The sequence below is a fragment of the Electrona antarctica genome (genome assembly GCF_951216825.1).
Source record: "Electrona antarctica genome assembly, chromosome: 11".
NCBI lineage: Eukaryota > Metazoa > Chordata > Actinopteri > Myctophiformes > Myctophidae > Electrona > Electrona antarctica.
The window spans coordinates 649,341-668,369 of NC_136792.1; the positions used below are offsets into that span (position 1 = coordinate 649,341).

General features: G+C 45.5%; 1 protein-coding gene across 1 annotated transcript; it reads right to left on the reverse strand.

Moving 5' to 3' along the window:
• Window positions 1-3,916: 3,916 nt before the first annotated feature.
• Window positions 3,917-13,783, reverse strand: LOC306932966 (extracellular calcium-sensing receptor-like; the record flags this gene model as incomplete). The annotated part of the gene is made up of 8 exons (XM_079514937.1): window positions 3,917-4,830; window positions 4,917-5,040; window positions 5,129-5,356; window positions 7,007-7,276; window positions 7,520-7,670; window positions 7,868-8,103; window positions 13,194-13,371; window positions 13,671-13,783. 8 exons carry the CDS (start codon window positions 13,781-13,783, stop codon window positions 3,917-3,919), a joined length of 2,214 nt encoding a protein of 737 aa, XP_079371063.1.
• Window positions 13,784-19,029: the final 5,246 nt, after the last annotated feature.

Below are 19,029 nucleotides of genomic sequence, written 5' to 3' on the forward strand. Positions count from 1 at the left end.
TCATTCATGACGTAATTTGCAGACATTGCACAATTTCATCTTAACCCTTTTCCTGCTCTCTTCAATGTCCAGGCTTCTTGATGCCGTCGGACTTGTGATAGCGAGCGCTGCTCTGCAAAGCTTTCCCCAGCTTCCACGTGGTTTGGCTGTGGGCGGTCCCCCCAGCTCACCATCTTTACCCTCGCCGGACGGGAGGGGGTACGTTGTGGTGGTCGCTGTTGTGGGGTGGACTACTGCAGTGGTTGCTGGCATGGGTAGGCATAGCAGGGCGATCGTCGCAGACTCCGCCCTGGTGAAACTCAAGGGCTTATGCCTTGACAGGGTGGATTCTGTGGGGTCTGGTGTCAGGCCGCTGCTTGCACTGGTGGAGGACGGTTTCGTCTCACCTAGGTCTGCCGCTCTGATGTCATCTCGCCCTTCCGAGGCGAGGGATTGCTGTGGCGTGCGCCACTGTTCTGTGGCGGTCGACTTCCTGTTGTCTCCCGCGACGGACGCCGTGACAGCGTGCGCTGTGCTGGCCCCGGCAGCTCGCTGGGTGGTTTCTTCCTTTGGACTCACCCTGGCTTCCGGTGCTGTGTTGGGAGTCTGGTCGATGTGCACCGACGTAGTGGCTGTCGGCGTCTCATTTCCCACGTCGGACACTGGGCCTGTCGCTTGCACGGCTGTTGAGGGCGCCCGGCCGATGTCCACTGTGTGGCCACCGCAGGCTTCATGCTCCTCCGGTGCTGCTGACCTGGCATAGTCTTCTGGTAGGACACAGCAGGTTCCCTGCTGTTCTGGTGTCGCGTTGGGAGCCTGGTTGTCCTCCGCTGACGTAGTGGCAAGCCCCCCTGGGGCTCGCTGGGTGACCTCATCTGTTGGGGTGAGAGGGCGGTCAGGCGTCTGTCGCCTCCCGTCCGTTTCTTCCCCCATCGAGGTGACGTCATCTGTTGGGGTGAGAGGGCGGTCAGGCGTCTGTCGCCTCCCGTCCGTTTCTTCCTTGACCCCGCTGACCTGGATCCTTTGTGTTAGTAGGTCTACTTTTATTAGCCCTATCTGGCCTATTTCTGGTGCGGCTTGCAGGTTAAGCCTGTCTCTCGCTAGAACAAGCTTTTTATAGTCAGAGAGCATTTGAATTGACCTTTTCGGACTTATTAAGGATTTGGTGTCCTGTAATATTAAATTCAAAACGTTGAGAGCTTTCTCTAACTCTGTTGATGCCATTGGTCCGGAACAAAGCAATACATACGCTCTGTCAATTAACTGGGCCCATTCTGGCTTTAGTTTTACCCAGACGGCAGTTACCAATAACTGTCTCATGTCATGGTATTTCTTTACACAGACCTGAAGGTCATCTTCCATTTGCAAAGAATATTCTGTTAAACCAGTTTCTTTTAACATTTCGGAATAATCTGTAGAAGTGTCCACTACATTCTCGAAAGCCGTTTTAAGATTAACAAATGCATTTGCTTTTCTGATGACGGCAGTATTTTGTGACAGACACCCTTCACATTCAGTTGCTAAATAATCAAATATTGAGAGTGCTTTCTCGCCTTTAACTTTTAACTTGTTGATTAATAAATCAGCCATCTTTGCCTCACCAATTTAGCAAGTGCTATTATTATCACGGTTTTATAGTTTTATAGCATTGACACCGGGGATTTTAGCCAGTTTAGCGTTCACAGTATTTTTGTTTCTGTTACGGTTCTGGTCTAAGCTAGGTATTATAGTTAAAAGTGGTTTCACATTTCATTGCTAATAAAACCTGCCTCCCTTATTACTCAATGTTTTAGCCTTAGTGGTCTGTGTCATTCCCTGACTGCATGCATGTCCTTGGTAGCTGCAATTAGCATTTGGGTTGTTTTACGACCTTCCCCCACCCCTGCTGATAAGCAGAAGTTGGAGTGGTGGTCACTGTTGTTTACCAAACTCTACCCTTCCCCCGCATTTATGGCTAGGATGGAGTCTTCTAGAGAGTGAGGCAACAGTTTTATTTGAGCCTTGTTGCTCTGCCTGTTTACTCTGCCCTTCCCCCGCTCATGTGGCTAGGTAGAAGTGTTTCAGGTTTCAGTAAGTTAGCTGGGGCGTGGTGGCCATTTTTAAGATGCCATTATGCCCTGTCTGCCTGTTTACTCTGCCCTTCCCCCGCTCATGGCTAGGTTAGAAGTATTTCAGAGTAGAATCTTTGGCAGACAATAGGCTAACGGTTTTTAGCACATTAGCTTTACCCTGGCGGCCATTTTTATCCTTGGTGAAAAGCAAGGAAATAAAATGGGAACCATGAAATCCAGTATCTAGTTCCTATAATCACCCCTGGATCAAATGACATTCAGCTTGCTTGGAATCAGAGGCTGGAAAGACATTGACTCTGGAGTAGTTATTAAAACCCAGAACTTGGATCACATTGTCGCCTGTTATTAGGTTAGCAACCTTTTAGCTTTACAGTAACGCTTTATATCCTATGGTTTGCTGGCTTCTTCAGAGCTCTGTGCTAAACCGGATTTTTAGCTATGTACTGTTTTACGCCGCAGTTTAGCTTTATTTGTACATTTGTTAGCAACTCTTTAGCTTTACAGTAACGCTTTATATCCTAAAGTCTGCTGGCTTCTTCCTCGAGCTCTGTGCTAAACCTGGATTTGTAGCTATGTACTGTTTTACGCTGGAGTTACTTTGATTGTACATTTTACAAGGCCTGTGGTTAGTACATCAGGCTATTTACCATCTATGCTTGAGACTTTGCGTCTGAGCTGTGGCGTCTATTAACCGTGCTTTGAACTTTCCGTTACAAGGCTACTGGTTTAAAATTGTACATCTTTCTAGCATTCTGTGGTTGTCACACTTTACTATAGGTAGAAGACACCTAATTTGAGAACTCGGAAGAGCAGTAGCTAATATTCACGCCAATCATACTTTAGGACTACAGAGTGTATTTATAACTTTTATTATCAATTCATTGGTTTCAACAAACATTTAGTTAACACATCTATAAATGGCTTATCTTATGGCTTAAGTATGGTAACAGATTAATTGAGCTATTAAAGACAGTGAAAAGTGTCTATCATAACCAATTATAGTAGTCTTAATTGACAGATGTTAGTGTCAGATATGGCTTAGTGGCATAGATTATATGCTGGTGGCATAGGCATAGTTATATGCTGGTGGCATAGATTTTAAACCTGAAATAGATATAGAAACACAAGAATATACATTGTTACATTCCCATAATACGTTCTAATCATTTGTATTTAACAGAGATAGTAGGCAGAGTATAAACAGTAATTACCAGATCCCCATCCGAGTCTCTCTTCTCCGTTCCTGGAGAGGTATGGATTCATTCCTTGGTTGCTGAATCTAACTTACTGAAACTGGCGCAAGGCCTTTTAAAACCTCTGTTTCCTTAGAGCTGCCCTGTGGGCAGGTTCACATCAGCTAACATTCAATTGGCTGCTGAGCACTGTGGCAACAGTCCTTAACCTCACTATTGGTTGAGAGATCAGGAAGTACATTTCCCACTGACATGTGCTAGCCATGAGGTCTGGCAAGGGAGAAGCATGCTGGAGGGAGAAGTGGTTGAGGAACTCTTGTTTACACAACTGCTAGCTGTTCACCCCTTATCAGCACCCCCACTGTGTCTGAGGCATTTTGTAGAGAGGAAGCCTGGTGCTTGCTCCGTTTTATGGCAAGCACTATCCCATTTCACTTCTCTTACCTTAGTGGTAACTGAACACTATTGGCAAGTTGTACAGTGCACATTTATTAATAGAAACCAAACGCTGATTACCATATCAAGCGGAACAATTTTAAACTAAATAGTAGTAGTAGTAGTAATTGAATCTTCTACTTAATCTACTATCAACTTCTACCATCAGAAATCCGATATATCCATATACATGTAAAATACACACAAATAATCTGTTTTGACATTTAGATTGTGATTCTACGTCTTGGTGGCACCTCGACCCAGGATGGACTTCTTTGTGTTTTTCTCAGGTTTCAAAAGGATTATATAACACTTTGGTCCAAACAGCGCGAGCAAAATGCCCAAACTAGATGCTAAAATAGCAAACACCTCCACTACATCTGCATATTTGCCAGGAGAGCTGATATATGCTGGTATGAAGGCTATCCACACGGCACAGAATATCAACATGCTGAAAGTAATTAACTTGGCTTCATTGAAGTTGTCTGGAAGATTCCTTACCATGAATGCTAGGAGGAAACTGAGGAGTGCTAGTAAGCCAATATAACCTAGTAGCACTGCAAAACCAACTGTTGATCCAACATTGCACTCATAGACTATCTTTTCAGAATAGTATTGTGTGTTTTTATGAGGAGTTGGTGAGGCAGACACAAGCCAGACTATGCAGATTATTGCCTGGATTGAAGTAAGAATCAGAACTGTTCCTCTCTGCTGTATAGCACCAAACCACTTCATGATGTCTGCACCACCAGGCTTGGAGGCCTTGAACACAGCCAGCACCACCATAGTCTTTACCAGGATGCAGGAGACACACAGCACAAAGCTGATCCCAAATACTGCATGCCTCAGCTGACAAGTCCAGAGTCTGGGACGGCCAATGAACAGGAGTGTGCACAAGAAACATAGTTTGAGTGAAAGCAATAGTTGGAAGCTGAGTTCTGAGTTGTTGGCGCGGACCATGGGCGTCTCTTTATGATAAACAAAGATCCCCAGGACAATAGCACAGACAAATGTTCCTAGCAGTGAGATGGTTGTTAAGGAGATTCCCAGGTCCTCATGGTAGGACAGGAACTCAATGCTCTTAGGGACACAGTGGTCACGCTGGGGACTGGACCAGAAGTCCTCTGGACACACGGTGCACTCTGTAGAGTCTAACAAATAGGACAAGATTAAAGGGACACACGTATCTTCTTATAACCTTCTGTACATATACTGTAGCTACATTATGTAACCCTACCTGTCTCATTGCTGAACTCTCCCTCAGAACAAGCAATGCAGTCGTAGCAGCAGACAGGTTCTCCTTTCCTTCTGAACACACGGGTTCCAGGAGAACAGCTCTCACTACACACCGACCGAGGAGGCTGCAGAGGAGAGTAAAAATTATCAGTTTAAATATAAATTTCATTCACATCATGAGATCAATTAAACATTTTAGAAAGCTGAAATTACTTTTGCAGATTGAAAGTTCCAGAAGATTCTGTCTTCATCGAGGGTGAATTCTTCATCTCCGGAGGCTGTCTTCTTGACCACACCTACATTGTGAATCTTTGTGCTTCCATCAGGGAGCCACGCCCAGTTCAATATATCGAAGATTGGTAAAGCATCACCATTCTCATCAAAGTATACACGATCACCACCAGATGTGGTGAAGTTGACCTTTTCCAGGTAATAGAGCAGCTAGAAATGGTGATGATCAGAATCATGAAGCGCAAGAGACTTTAAAAACATACTTAAGGGTCCTATTATGTGCCCAAGTCACGCTACACACTATTTGGGGATTTAAGCATTGTGCAAGGGGTGTTCCTGTTGCTGAGTTGCTATCTTCCACCACCAGCCTCATTACTAAATCATGTGCTCTACCCCTTACATTATGCATTGCCTTTGAACAAAACCATATTCATAATGTCACCCACATTTGTTGAGAATTAGGAGTGAGGAAGACTTCTGCATCTTGTGTGATTATTGCATAATGAAGAGAGAAGAATAAGACAAGACAAGAAGACACAGCGGTAAACGTGTATTTTATTTAAAATACCACCTTCAGAAGAACATGTGATTACCACCTGCCCCCTATACAGACCACCTTCAGAAGAACATGTGATTACCACCTGCCCCCTATACAGACCACCTCCAGAAGAACATGTGATTACCACCTAACCCCCTATACAGACCACCTTCAGAAGAACATGTAATTACCACCTAACCCCCTATACAGACCACCTTCAGAAGAACATGTGATTACCACCTGCCCCCTATACAGACCACATTCAGAAGAACATGTGATTACCACCTAACCCCCTATAGAGCGTCGCAGTCCCGCCCCCTGCCATGGACCAGGAAATGAATCCCAATGCATTTTTCCCATAGACATTTCAAAAAGTATTTATTTAAAGACGGTTACGCCGCGGACAAAGCCAACTGGAGTCGTGACAACTCATGACCACACAAACAATATTTTGGACCAAACAAATAATTACAAAGAAGAAAAACAACAAAGTGTAACCTGCCGTTTTTTTCTTCTTTCTAATTATTTGTTCGGCCCAAAAAATTGTGTTTGTTGTCATGATTTGTCACGACTCGAGTTGGCTTTGTCCGCGGCGTAAACGTCTTTAAATAAATACTTTCTGAAATGTCTATGAGGAAAATGAACGGAGAATCATTTCCTGGTCCCTGGTAGGGGGCGGGACTGCGACGCTCTATAAAGACCACCTTCAAAAGTCAGCCTCATCAATGTAGGAGAGAGTGCGAGTGCATTTTCTGGCAGCGGCATCTGCCGCGGAACACCAGCGGCAGTCGGTAGTGTTTCCCGGCGGCATCAGTCTGACACTCTACCCCAAACCCTTACCCTTAACCATAACAGCAAGCACCACGCAACGCATGTCGGACCAAACGCACTCCCGCGGAAGCGAATGGCAGTCGAGTGTCATAATCCCCCCAGTTTCCCTGGCAGCTGCCGCCCCTTCTCCCGGCAGTTGTTACCGGCAGTTTACCGGCAGTTGCTGCAAGAAGCGGCGGCCACGGGATGGAGCGGCAGTGGAGTGACATAATCCCCCAGCACATGCTGCCCCCCCCCCCCGGCAGCGCCACGGCTGTTACCGGCAGTTGAGGCGGCAGGACCGCGGCTGCCGAACGGACCGACAGAGCAGCGGAACAGAGCTGTCATAATCCATCCACCTGCAGGTCTAACTTCATAAACCCCACAGGGTTTTCTAAGTCTCACCTGCACAACCCAATAATATGTTGTTTTTTTCAAATGTGTTGTTTTTAAATGTGCAAATAAACAATAAATGAAAATAATCCTACAGGTTAACTCAATTAATATCCCACCTGCCATGGTTGTACTGTCTGCAAAGTGGCACAGCTGTGCCCAGGGAAAGGCCCTCTTCCTGGCACACACTGCAACATGTCATGGAGGGCGAGGGCCAGAGAATACACAGCCTTGTACACATTGTACTCTGGCCTGAGGTCAGACACATCCAACAGGGTAGTTTCTGCCAGGTCCTCTTGTCCAGTACACACCCTTCCACCAGCGTCCACCCACTCTGGTGGAAGGGGTGAAAATTTACACTGAAATGTGTGTTCCCAAAACTGCCTCACCTGAAAGAACACAATTAATTCATAAGAATACCTGTAAATACAATTAATCAATGAATGTATTGATTATTCACTTCATTCACAGTTTGCAGATACTTATATTATAATTATACAATGGTGCAAAAAGGATAACACAACATGTCCTAAGGGCTTGTGTCCATTGTGGTCCTGTGTATTCAATTCATTGAGACATTTAAAGACATACAATTACATAAATATACAATCAAATTAAACAAAAATACTTACTATGTTATCCTCATGGTCATTGTCAGGACGTATTTTTAAGAGGAAGTCCTTGAAACCTGGTATCTCTCCACGACGGATGGCAAAACCCAGGGTGCCTCTCAGGTACGGCAGGTAGTGAGGAGCCTGGAGATGACCGTCTCCCCAACCTGAACTGGCAGGTAAGATCCATTGCAGACCTGTCACATTCTGCTTAACCACCTGTTCATCGTTTCGAAATAAATGAAAGGCATGTCTTTCTTTCAATACATTCTCATTTTAGATTCTTCTAATTACGAATCCCTAAATTAACATCCTCCACAGATCGTAACACAAACCTCATCCAAGACATTAAACATGTAGCTCGCATACGTGAATGCAATGACCACACGAGCTGTGGACGTCTTCATCACAGAGACAATCCTCTGGAGTTTATCCAGGTCATTGTGGAAGGGCAGAGCCTCTGAATAAGCCACACAACCCAGACCAGACTGGTCCAGGCCAGACTGGAACAATTGGGCGGCGTCACGGCCAGCATCATCATCACTGAACAGCAGTCCTACCCACGTCCACTCGAACCACCTCATAGTCTGGAGCATAGCTCGCACCTGAGTGGATGAAGAATGGACGGAAATGTACTTAGGTTAGATCATACAGTACATGGGCAAACGGCGGCTCAGGGGCCACATGCGGCCCCGTGTTCACTTATGTGGCCTGCAGGTTAATATTGGAATACTGTTATATTATTGTTATATTTCAGCTGTTCAATTCCAACAATTCCAAACATGCAAACATGACCCACTTTAATTATATCTATAATGGTCAATATTAGTAGCATAATTACAATTTCAATTGTCTTTTTATGTCCAATGTATTTGAATTTAAGTATGTTTAATTTAAGTTAACATAATAAGTATAAATAAATGCATTTGAAATTAAATAAAAATGTTAGGCCTATTTTTTAGGATTCCAATTAATCTTAGCAAAAATAGCAAATAATAATTCAGGAGTCTTTTAATAATTAGCTAAAATAGAAGATCCCAAACTCAAAATGTGTCGCAGTGCAACACGTGTTGAGCTAGAATGGAGATAAGATATTTCTACCCAACAGTATATGCAATGTGGCCCTCTGGAGTGAGTGTGGAAATACAGTGGCCCTCTGGAGTAAGTGTGGAAATACAGTGGCCCTCTGGAGTGAGTGTGGAAATACAGTGGCCCTCTGGAGTGAGTGTGGAAATATAGTGGCCCTCTGGAGTGAGTGTAGAAATATAGTGGCCCTCTGGAGTGAGTGTGGAAATACAGTGGCCCTCTGGAGTAAGTGTGGAAATACAGTGGCCCTCTGGAGTGAGTGTGGAAATACAGTGGCCCTCTGGAGTGAGTGTAGAAATATAGTGGCCCTCTCCTACATCAAAGTTCCCCACCCCATGGGTTAGAGTATTCCAGTTTGTGAAACATGAACTATTAGATACCAACACATCTATTGTTATAGAAGTTCACCTGGAAGACAAAACTTGGCATTGTTCTGAAGAAGGATGGGAACTGAGTCCGGTCGCTCAGACAGGAACAACCAGCATAGTAACTTATCTGGAAAAACATAATTAAACAAATACAAAATATCTATTCTGTAACGTACTAGATCATAGGTATTCAACAGTGCGTCTGTTACCCTCAGGGCAGTGCTACTCAACCCGCGGCCCCTGCTTAATGTATCTGCGGCCAACAATGAAAATATAATATTTGAAGTTTTGAACAAGATTTTGGTTATTGTATTGTAAAAGGTTGTATGGCCTGATGTCAACTTAGTATTAACCACTTACTTTATCACCTGATAATCTGTTCATTACATGTTCTCTTCACATTTTTTGAATGAAGCCTCAGCCAAAATTCTCACACGTCTCCCCCCTTCTCCGCTCCCTCTATTGGCTCCCGGTCGCTGCCCCTCCCCCTTCTCCGCTCCCTCCATTGGCTCCCGGCCGCTGCCCCTCCCCCTTCTCTGCTCCCTCCATTGGCTCCCGGTCGCTGCCCGCACAGAGTACAAAACTCTGATGCTGGCATTCAAAGCAACCAAAGGTATGGCACCCCCATATACCCCCAATAGCTGCTTTTAACCCTCCACTGTGGGGATTTAGAATGACCAGGTCATAAGCGTACATAAGGGTCCTCATTCACAACGGCGTTTACGCTCATAAAGTGACGTTACGTGAGCGGAGCGTGAGCGGACAGGCATTTACGTGGATTCCCACATTACGTGGGAATTCATTAACTTGAATGTGAACTTGACGGTGACGTGGGTTGGTCGGAAATTCCGCTGAAAGCTGCGCCACCTCTCATGGTCGTGTACGGCTTGCGTAGATTTATTAAGAAGGCTTTAGTCTTCATGCTGAATCAATTAAAAGTCCCCAAATCTCAGATAAAATATGTAGGCATGTGTTCCCAACATTGGTCAGCACATAAAAAAATTATAGCCTATATAAAAGCCAAGTATCACTTGTATGCCTAAATGCATGCATTCTAGAGGCAGGTTAGCCTAGAGTGCCATACAGAAACTGCCCCTGCAAGCCCGACACCTTTTTTATTTATTAGGATATTTCTAGCATGCGCGATTGCGCTGCTCACTTGACAGCTTTCTACTCGCAGTGCAACGCGTTGTGAGCTTGTAGATCGGCTCTCGCAGTCTCGCGGACTCGCGCTGCATGTTAAAAAACAAACTCACAATTATAATAAGAACATACACTTATCTGCATTCTGCACTGTACGAATCCAACGTTGTTTAGTGTAGTAATGTCTGCAGTATAGGCCTATTTAACGTTATGGAGCTCCTTTGAGTCAGTCTGACTGTCGGTGCGTGTGTGTGTGTGTGTGGGTGGGGGGGGGGGGGATTAGCCCTATATAAAAAAATAGAAGACCACATTAGCCTATTTGAATGAATGGCATCAGCGTGTTTGAAAGTCGGCCAGTCATATCATAGTTTTAAGCCAGCTCACCTCCACTCGCGCTTGTTCACAAACATGACGGACAGACAAGACTGACAAGAAAGGCTGTTGATGATGATTATTATTACCACTGTAACTCGCTGATCAGCATGTTGACAGAGACTCAGCCAATTAAAGTTTCACGTAGGCCTAAATGCCTTTGCTGCAAGCACCTATCTGCCTCCATTTGCGTCGTGGTATTAATTTATAATATGTATATTGATCACATGCGGACGCCACACAGAATAGCCAACTCTTACCTGCAGCTGAGGAAACATACAACGTAGTTGGATCGGATGAAATATAGCCTTAAGTCCAAATCCCACAAGAAAAAAAAGAAAGAAAATATGTCCTGTGTCCATGCATGTCCATATATTTGCTTTCCAAATCCAGTGCAGGGCAGGGAATCAATCACCGCAGTAGTAGACTAATCAATAGGGCCTTTTATCATTGCCGAGTTTTAATATAGCATTTGGTTGTGTGGTGAACAGTACAAATTAACTTCTTTCTCATTATGTGAAAGTAGCCTAACTGTAACATCAGTTAACTTATTAACGTCCTGACATTTAACAAGGAGTGAAGCAATGCGTGCCAAGTTGGCAAGTTTCGTTTATAATTATATACAAAACTTGCGCTGTTTGCAGAGACCCGCCTGTCAAAATTAACTGCTCTACAAGCTCATTGCGGCTGTTGTATATAATTTAAAGCCCGGTGCAGGCTATGATGACGTATTTCGATATTTCCTGTTGCCTTATATGGTGTGGGATGGGCGTTCTAACCAGGCGACACCAGGCGAATCGCTTGGGAAAAATGCGGAAAGGCTACACTCTGCGATCCGCACAAATTAAGTGATTACACCAGCTTCCCTGAATAAGACGGGAGCAAATCGCAGCGTGATCGGACAGAGAAATACGATGATATTTAGTATCTGTATACGCTTCCGTTACACTCTGGCGTAAACGCCGTTGTGAATGAGGACCAAGGTGATTAATGATAGTTACCTATAAGACAGCCTATATTGCACTTATTTAATTCACAATAGATCATCCATGTATATGCATAATGTGCTTAGATATGCCACAAGCAGCTTCTGAAACCGTTTGTTTTATCCTGTCAAAAGCTCAATACGTTTCAATGTAGCATAGGAAGATAGTGGAAATAGCCGACTGTAGCTGGCAATCATTTCCTTAATTGTAAAAATGCACAACACTGTGCCGGGTTTCTTTTTAAATCTGAACTGGTTATCTGCAGTAAAGACAAACATTTCCAGATAAACATGATTCTTTCCAATACTGTGGAGAGGATGCTGGCCAGATTCGGATGTGCTGTTTGAGAACTTTACATGTCCTGCCATTGGCAATTCAGTAGAATGCAGTGCATTGTCAGAAACAGAACAGTTCAGTAGAATGCAGTGCATTGTCAGAAACAGAACAGTTCAATAATGGGGCATTGTCAATGACAGGCTCTAAGGGCTCCATTTTTGTCTCATCTTTCTAAAGCCACTATTTGGGGATTTAGGAGTGGGGAAAGGGTGTTCCCCCACTAAAGTTGGTATTTTGGTTACCTGTCTAAATACCTTAAACACCTCCGTTACCCGTTATATTATGCATAGGTGTGGTTTGGGCGTTACAATAATTAATCCAAATTTAACCAATCACCAGTCCACGTGCCATTGCCTTTAATAGATCCCTTATGCGTTGCCCGTTAGTGCTATATTGCTTCATAGCCTAAGCCCGTTGCTGCGTTGAGGTCTCACTTGTGCTGCATGTGCTGCTATGGGGTGATGAACTGAATGAGCAAATGGAATCGTGCACGCCACACCGTCCGCACGCCTGGCACAAATAACTTCTTTGACTATACAATTATATAAACACAATGGACACAAGGAAGTGGCAGGCACTCACTTCTGCTGATTATAGGAAAATTTAAAAGAGATGCATAGGAGAATAAGGAGAGATGGCGCAGCCTGCCCTGCACTACGCGGACATCTCCATTGAGGCGCGCCGCTCTTTACCAAACTAATTTGGCATACGGTTTACAGGTGCTTTTAAAATCGCTTTCCCAAATGTGTTTGACCAAAATAGCAATTTAGGGGAAAGCGTGCCAGCACGCCCATGACCACACCTCTAGGCGCAAATACCGGTCTCGGCAAAAAAGATTAAGGGACAGAGAAAGCTCCTATATTCGTAATTTTCGGGCAGCGGCTGAATTGCGGGCCGCGCTGCGGGTAAAGTCGGAGACGAAATTGGAACCCTATTTGTACAGAGATGATTGACTCTGTACCATATGAACCAACAGACCTGTAAAACACAGGCCAAGGGCAGTTTCTTACCACTTTCACTTAAAACAAAGGGGGAAAAAATACAGAACAAGAAAGAAAAATAGCAGACTACAAGCTCAGAACATGTCACACTGTGACCTTGTTGATCGGCTGTGTTTGATACTTTTGTCTAACACGCATAATGAAGAAATAGGGCATTAAAAAACGCAGTACAAGTTGAAATATGGAGACAAGGTTTCTTCTCGACAGCAACGATTATGTTCTATGTCTTTCAAACGGCAAAAACACCAAGCAAAGCAAAGCAAAATTAAATAAAATAGGCTATGGTGAAAGGGGATAGGAAACTTACCATGGGCACTCTGTATACACCTAATATTCTAGAGATGGCAATAGAACTTTTTGAGGTACTAGGACCCACAATTCCAAGTACTGGAGGAGACCCAACACAGCTCTGATCCAGTGTAAACTGCTCCTCTCTCCCACTGATCAGTGACAGCGCCGCAGAGACTGCAACTCCGGCCGTTAAACAGGTGTCATAGCAACGGTATCCCAGAGTCACATTGGGGAGCAGGCTGGGGTCTCTGTTGATCTCACTGATGGCAAAAGCCATGATCTGTGGCAATCTGAACGCCTTGATTATAAAACTAACACACACAATCACACTGTAGCCTTCAATATCATTGCTGTCGGGCAGAAACCTTGTATCTCCATATTTAAACGTTCTGTTTTTGTTTAATAAATTACTTTGTGCCATTTTTGAAGAAAATATTTAAGTGAAAGTGCTACCCTAGATCCATCCAAACACAGAGAAGGTTTCCACCCGACAGCCTATATCTTTGTAGAAATATACACATCAACTAATCATGTTTCTATACATCAAAACAAGGTTGGTGTTGTCTTGCTGGCTATTCGTGATACTCACCGACTGCAGGAGGGCTTCTGCTCCTTGGACTGTGTGAACGTCAGCTCAGGGAACACAGAGGCCAGGTGGAATGGAAACAAACCACCCAGAAGCACATCTCCAGCCTTGTACATTCTGCCAGGATTAAACGGTGCCTGTAACTCACAAGAAGAGGACGAGGATGAAGACAAAGGAGAGAAGGAAGAGAACATCATCAAGTATGAAAACAGTGGTATGTCTAAAGAAGCCCTCATGACTGTCCTCCTCTGTCTAACAACCCCCCCACCTTCACCATCCATTGTCCAGTTGTTAGGTTTTATACACAGTGCAGTGCCGTCCCCTGTGCCAGATGACGACATTACGTAATCTTTCACAACACCGATCTGGGCCTTTAGGCACACACAGAGGCATTCACTGAAGTACTGTACTTAAGTTCAATTTTGAGGTATTTGTATTTCACTTGAGCATTTGTCATTTCCAATGCTTTTACTTCTACTCCACTACATCTCCAATTCCAATATTGTACTTTTACTCTTCTACATTTATTTGGAAACTTTAGTTACTTTGTTGATTTTGATTATTATTACAAAACATACAATAACCACTTCAGCCTTATATACATTTCGGCCATTTGAAAATAGCCGATTGTGACGCATTGTGAGCTTGTAGATCAGCTATTTTCAAAAGATTTTTTTTCATTTCATATTCTATATAATGAGTAGGCTACTTTTACTTTTGGTACATTATGTATATTTTGATGCCAATCAGATGCCGGTCAGTGGCAGGTTGGTGGTCAGTGGCAGGTTGGTGGTCAGTGGCAGGTTGGTGGTCAGGGGCAGGTTGGTGGTCAGTGGCAGGTTGCCGGTCAGTGGCAGGTTGGTGGTCAGGGGCAGGTTGGTGGTCAGTGGCAGGTTGGTGGTCCGTGGCAGGTTGCCGGTCAGTGGCAGGTTGGTGGTCAGGGGCAGGTTGGTGGTCAGTGGCAGGTTGCCGGTCAGTGGCAGGTTGCCGGTCAGTGGCAGGTTGCCGGTCAGTGGAAGGTTGCCGGTCAGTGGCAGGTTGGTGGTCAGTGGCAGGTTGGTGGTCAGTGGAAGGTTGGTGGTCAGGGGCAGGTTGGTGGTCAGTGGCAGGTTGCTGGTCAGTGGCAGGTTGGTGGTCAGTGGCAGGTTGGTGGTCAGTGGCAGGTTGGTGGTCCGTGGCAGGTTGCCGGTCAGTGGCAGGTTGCCGGTCAGTGGCAGGTTGGTGGTCAGTGGCAGGTTGGTGGTCAGGTTGGTGGTCAGTGGCAGGTTGGTGGTCAGTGGCAGGTTGCCGGTCAGTGGCAGGTTGGTGGTCAGTGGCAGGTTGCCGGTCAGTGGCAGGTTGCCGGTCAGTGGCAGGTTGCCGGTCAGTGGCAGGTTGGTGGTCAGTGGCAGGTTGGTGGTCAGTGGCAGGTTGCCGGTCAGTGGCAGGTTGCCGGTCAGTGGCAGGTTGGCGGTCAGTGGCAGGTTGGCGGTCAGTGGCAGGTTGGTGGTCAGTGGCAGGTTGCCGGTCAGTGGCAGGTTGGCGGTCAGTGGCAGGTTGGTGGTCAGTGGCAGGTTGGTCGTCAGTGGCAGGTTGCCGGTCAGTGGCAGGTTGCCGGTCAGTGGCAGGTTGCCGGTCAGTGGCAGGTTGCCGGTCAGTGGCAGGTTGCCGGTCAGTGGCAGGTTGGTGGTCAGTGGCAGGTTGCCGGTCAGTGGCAGGTTGGTGGTCAGTGGCAGATTGGTGGTCAGTGGCAGGTTGGTGGTCAGTGGCAGGTTGGTGGTCAGTGGCAGGTTGGTGGTCAGTGGCAGGTTGGTGGTCAGTGGCAGGTTGCCGGTCAGTGGCAGGTTGGTGGTCAGTGGCAGGTTGGTGGTCAGTGGCAGATTGGTGGTCAGTGGCAGGTTGGTGGTCAGTGGCAGGTTGGTGGTCAGTGGCAGGTTGGTGGTCAGTGGCAGGTTGCCGGTCGGTGGCAGATTGGTGGTCAGTGGCAGGTTGCCGGTCAGTGGCAGGTTGGTGGTCAGTGGCAGGTTGGTGGTCAGTGGCAGGTTGGTGGTCAGTGGCAGGTTGGTGGTCAGTGGCAGGTTGGTGGTCAGTGGCAGGTTGCCGGTCGGTGGCAGATTGGTGGTCAGTGGCAGGTTGCCGGTCAGTGGCAGGTTGCCGGTCAGTGTTCAGTGTCAGTGTTCTTGTGTTTCTTGTGTCCCGATCATTTATTAATGACGTTTAATTCATGATAATGTAGATTTAAAACCACTTAATGTGTGATTGAACTAAGTCTGAAAGTCATCAAGGAAGCTAAGCTTTACCAAGATCCGATAGTTCCGAGACGGAGCTGATCCTGGGACAGTTTAGAGTGTGAAATGATAGCTAAACTCTGCCGAGCAAAGTAGGAGACAGCAATTAGCAAAGTGCAAAGCCATGCAGTGTTGTATTACTTACATATTGTAACGGGGGAGAGTGAACAGAACGTGTGTATGATTGATGTATGTGTTTGATTAATATGAATTAATAAAACCCTATAAAATGCACGTTTGAGTTCATAAAATATAAGCTATTATTGGAACATTTAGTTCACCCTGTGCGTATTAGTCTCTATAATCTGCCTACTGCAGGGCTGGTCGGAGCCCCGGCACAACTTCGCCAAATAACCGAACAGTGAGAACACTCTCAGTGAGTGATCTATAGACCATGGTCAGCGTGTGTTTACTAGCATTAAAACGTATCCGTTTCCTGAGAAGATAAAGCCGATGCCTTGCATTTTTGTAGATGTTATCTGCATTGGTCTGAAAGGTGAATTCATTGTCTATGGTCATTCCCAGATATTTAAAGTCACTGACCTGCTCCACTTCCTCCCCACTCATAGTAGCAGGCCTAAAGATGGACCCTGAACCCTCTGCTCCTGCCCCCCCTCCCAAACACAGCTCCTTGGTCTTAGTGACATTAAGGTCAAACCAGGTGGCAATACGGTCAATGTGCTGGGAGTAGGAGGGACGGGGAACGTCCTGCAGGCAGGCAACCAAGGCCATGTCATCAGCGTACTTTATGAGAGAGAACTCTTTGTTGTTGTATTTCAACTCATTTGTGTATAGGGAAAATAACAGAGGGGATAAAACGCACCCCTGTGGAACGCCAGTGTTTAGGACAAGGCAGTCAGACAGAGTGTTATTAATACAGACTCGTTGGGGTCTCTCTCTCAGAAACTCCCTAATCCACAGAATGACATTACTACTGAAGTCCACGTCACACAGGCGTTTTAGGAGAAGACGGGGTTGGACCGTATTCAAAGCAGAGGAGAAGTCCATAAAAAGGACACGGACATACTGTATGTTTTAGGCTTGTCTAAGTGACTATATGTATTTTATCCAATAAAGTCAGAGTGGCAACCACTCAAAAAGAAGATAGCCACTAGGTGGCACCACCGCACTTCATTCGGTTGCCTTTTGACTCGCAATGTTTTCTCATGCTGCCAATAAAGCCCTGAATAGATTTGTATTGAGAACAGAACGGACAGAACAGGACAGGACAGGACAGGACAGGACAGGACAGGACAGGACAGGACGCTGAAATGGCAACTTCACATTGTAAATTGTTAATAGGCCTGACACAGTACCAGTAAGACACCTGAGGGAGTACAGGTGTGTTAATAGGCCTATACAGTACCAGTAAGACACCTGAGGGAGTACAGGTGTGTTAATAGGCCTATACAGTACCAGTAAGACACCTGAGGGAGTACAGGTGTGTTATTAGGCCTATACAGTACCAGTAAGACACCTGAGGGAGTACAGGTGTGTTAATAGGCCTATACAGTACCAGTAAGACACCTGAGGGAGTACAGGTGTGTTAATAGGCCTATACAGTACCAGTAAGACACCTGAGGGAGTACAGGTGTGTTATTAGGCCTTTACAGTACCAGTAAGACACCTGAGGGAGTACAGGTGTGTACAGGGTACAGGGTTTGATGAGGTCAGATCAACACATGGAATGTCAGAACAGGTCAGCTCCATATATGGAGATCTAAGGGTGGCAGTGGGGGCACAGGGTTTGATGAGGGAGGGCCCAGTTAGGGCCGGGACTTAATTTTCGGGCCTGTTAACAACTCTAGTTTTCGCCGGCTGCACTAATTATTTTGGGGCAGCAGGCCCTTCTAGAGTTTAAATGGACAGGTATCAGTCAAAAGGGAGACATCGAGGAAGGACGGATGGGCAAGGATCAACATATTGAATGTCAGAACAGGTTCTGACATATATCCATATATTAATATTGATGATCAGGCATCTCCATATATGGGCTTATTTGCGACAGCAAGTCACATTTAATATATGATCCAGATTTACTATCATACCTGATGATGTCATAGTGATGTCACGAGACCTGGGCAGAATATATGGGGATTTTGAGTACACTGACAGACAAAAAACGCACAATTCCATAGTTAACTTCGAACCATTGACATCATCGTTAGGCTGATTTTCTTTTTAAACAATATTTTAGATTTTTATTATCGTGAGAACGATGGCTTCCATTTTCACATTGCAACTTTTCAGGACTAAAAAGCCTGCATTTTCTATTAGCTTGGATTCCCCATCGATGAAGTCACTGGTGGACGGGTTTCTGAACTGACACAGACATAGTAGAAAAACATGGTGCCATTTTATCATGATTATCAACAAGGATAAGTGGCAGGTTGGTGGTCAGTGGCAGGTTGGTGGTCAGTGGCAGGTTGCCGGTCAGTGGCAGGTTGCCGTTGAGTGGCAGGTTGCCGGTCAGTGGCAGGTTGGTGGTCAGTGGCAGGTTGCCGGTCAGTGGCACCTGGAAAATTTGGGCACCATAAAAACTGTTCAGCTCTGAAGTTGTTAATCAGAGCAGTGGTCAGTCCTCCCCACTTCTCAGGTGGCCACTCCTGATTACCACTGAAGTGTCAGGGAAAACAAGAGTAATGCCCAAGGCATCTTCAACTCACCAGCATGCACACACACACGCACGCACGCACGCACGCACGCACGCGCACACACACACACAAACAATGATGTTATTTAATTAACCCAGGCCTTAGAGGCAATTTAAATAACACAAGGTTGAAACATTGCAATAACACCAATTAAATATCACATGGTTCAATGCCGTGGCAAGTTAGCTGATCTTATCGTTTATTGTTTATTTGACAAGACTGTCAATAGCGTAAGTTTAATGCCTTTAATCCTGATGTCCAGTTTCCCTGTCTACAATGATGTGATATGAAGAGTGTTTGTGTGGGTGTTTGTGTGGGTACCCTTCTTTTTAGCTAATTTTGCCCTAAGCCTCCTGCCCGATGGCAACAAGTCAAATTCAGAGCGAAGAGGGTGGGTAGAATCATTGTAAATCTGAATTTATTTTTTGGTTATGGAGCGGT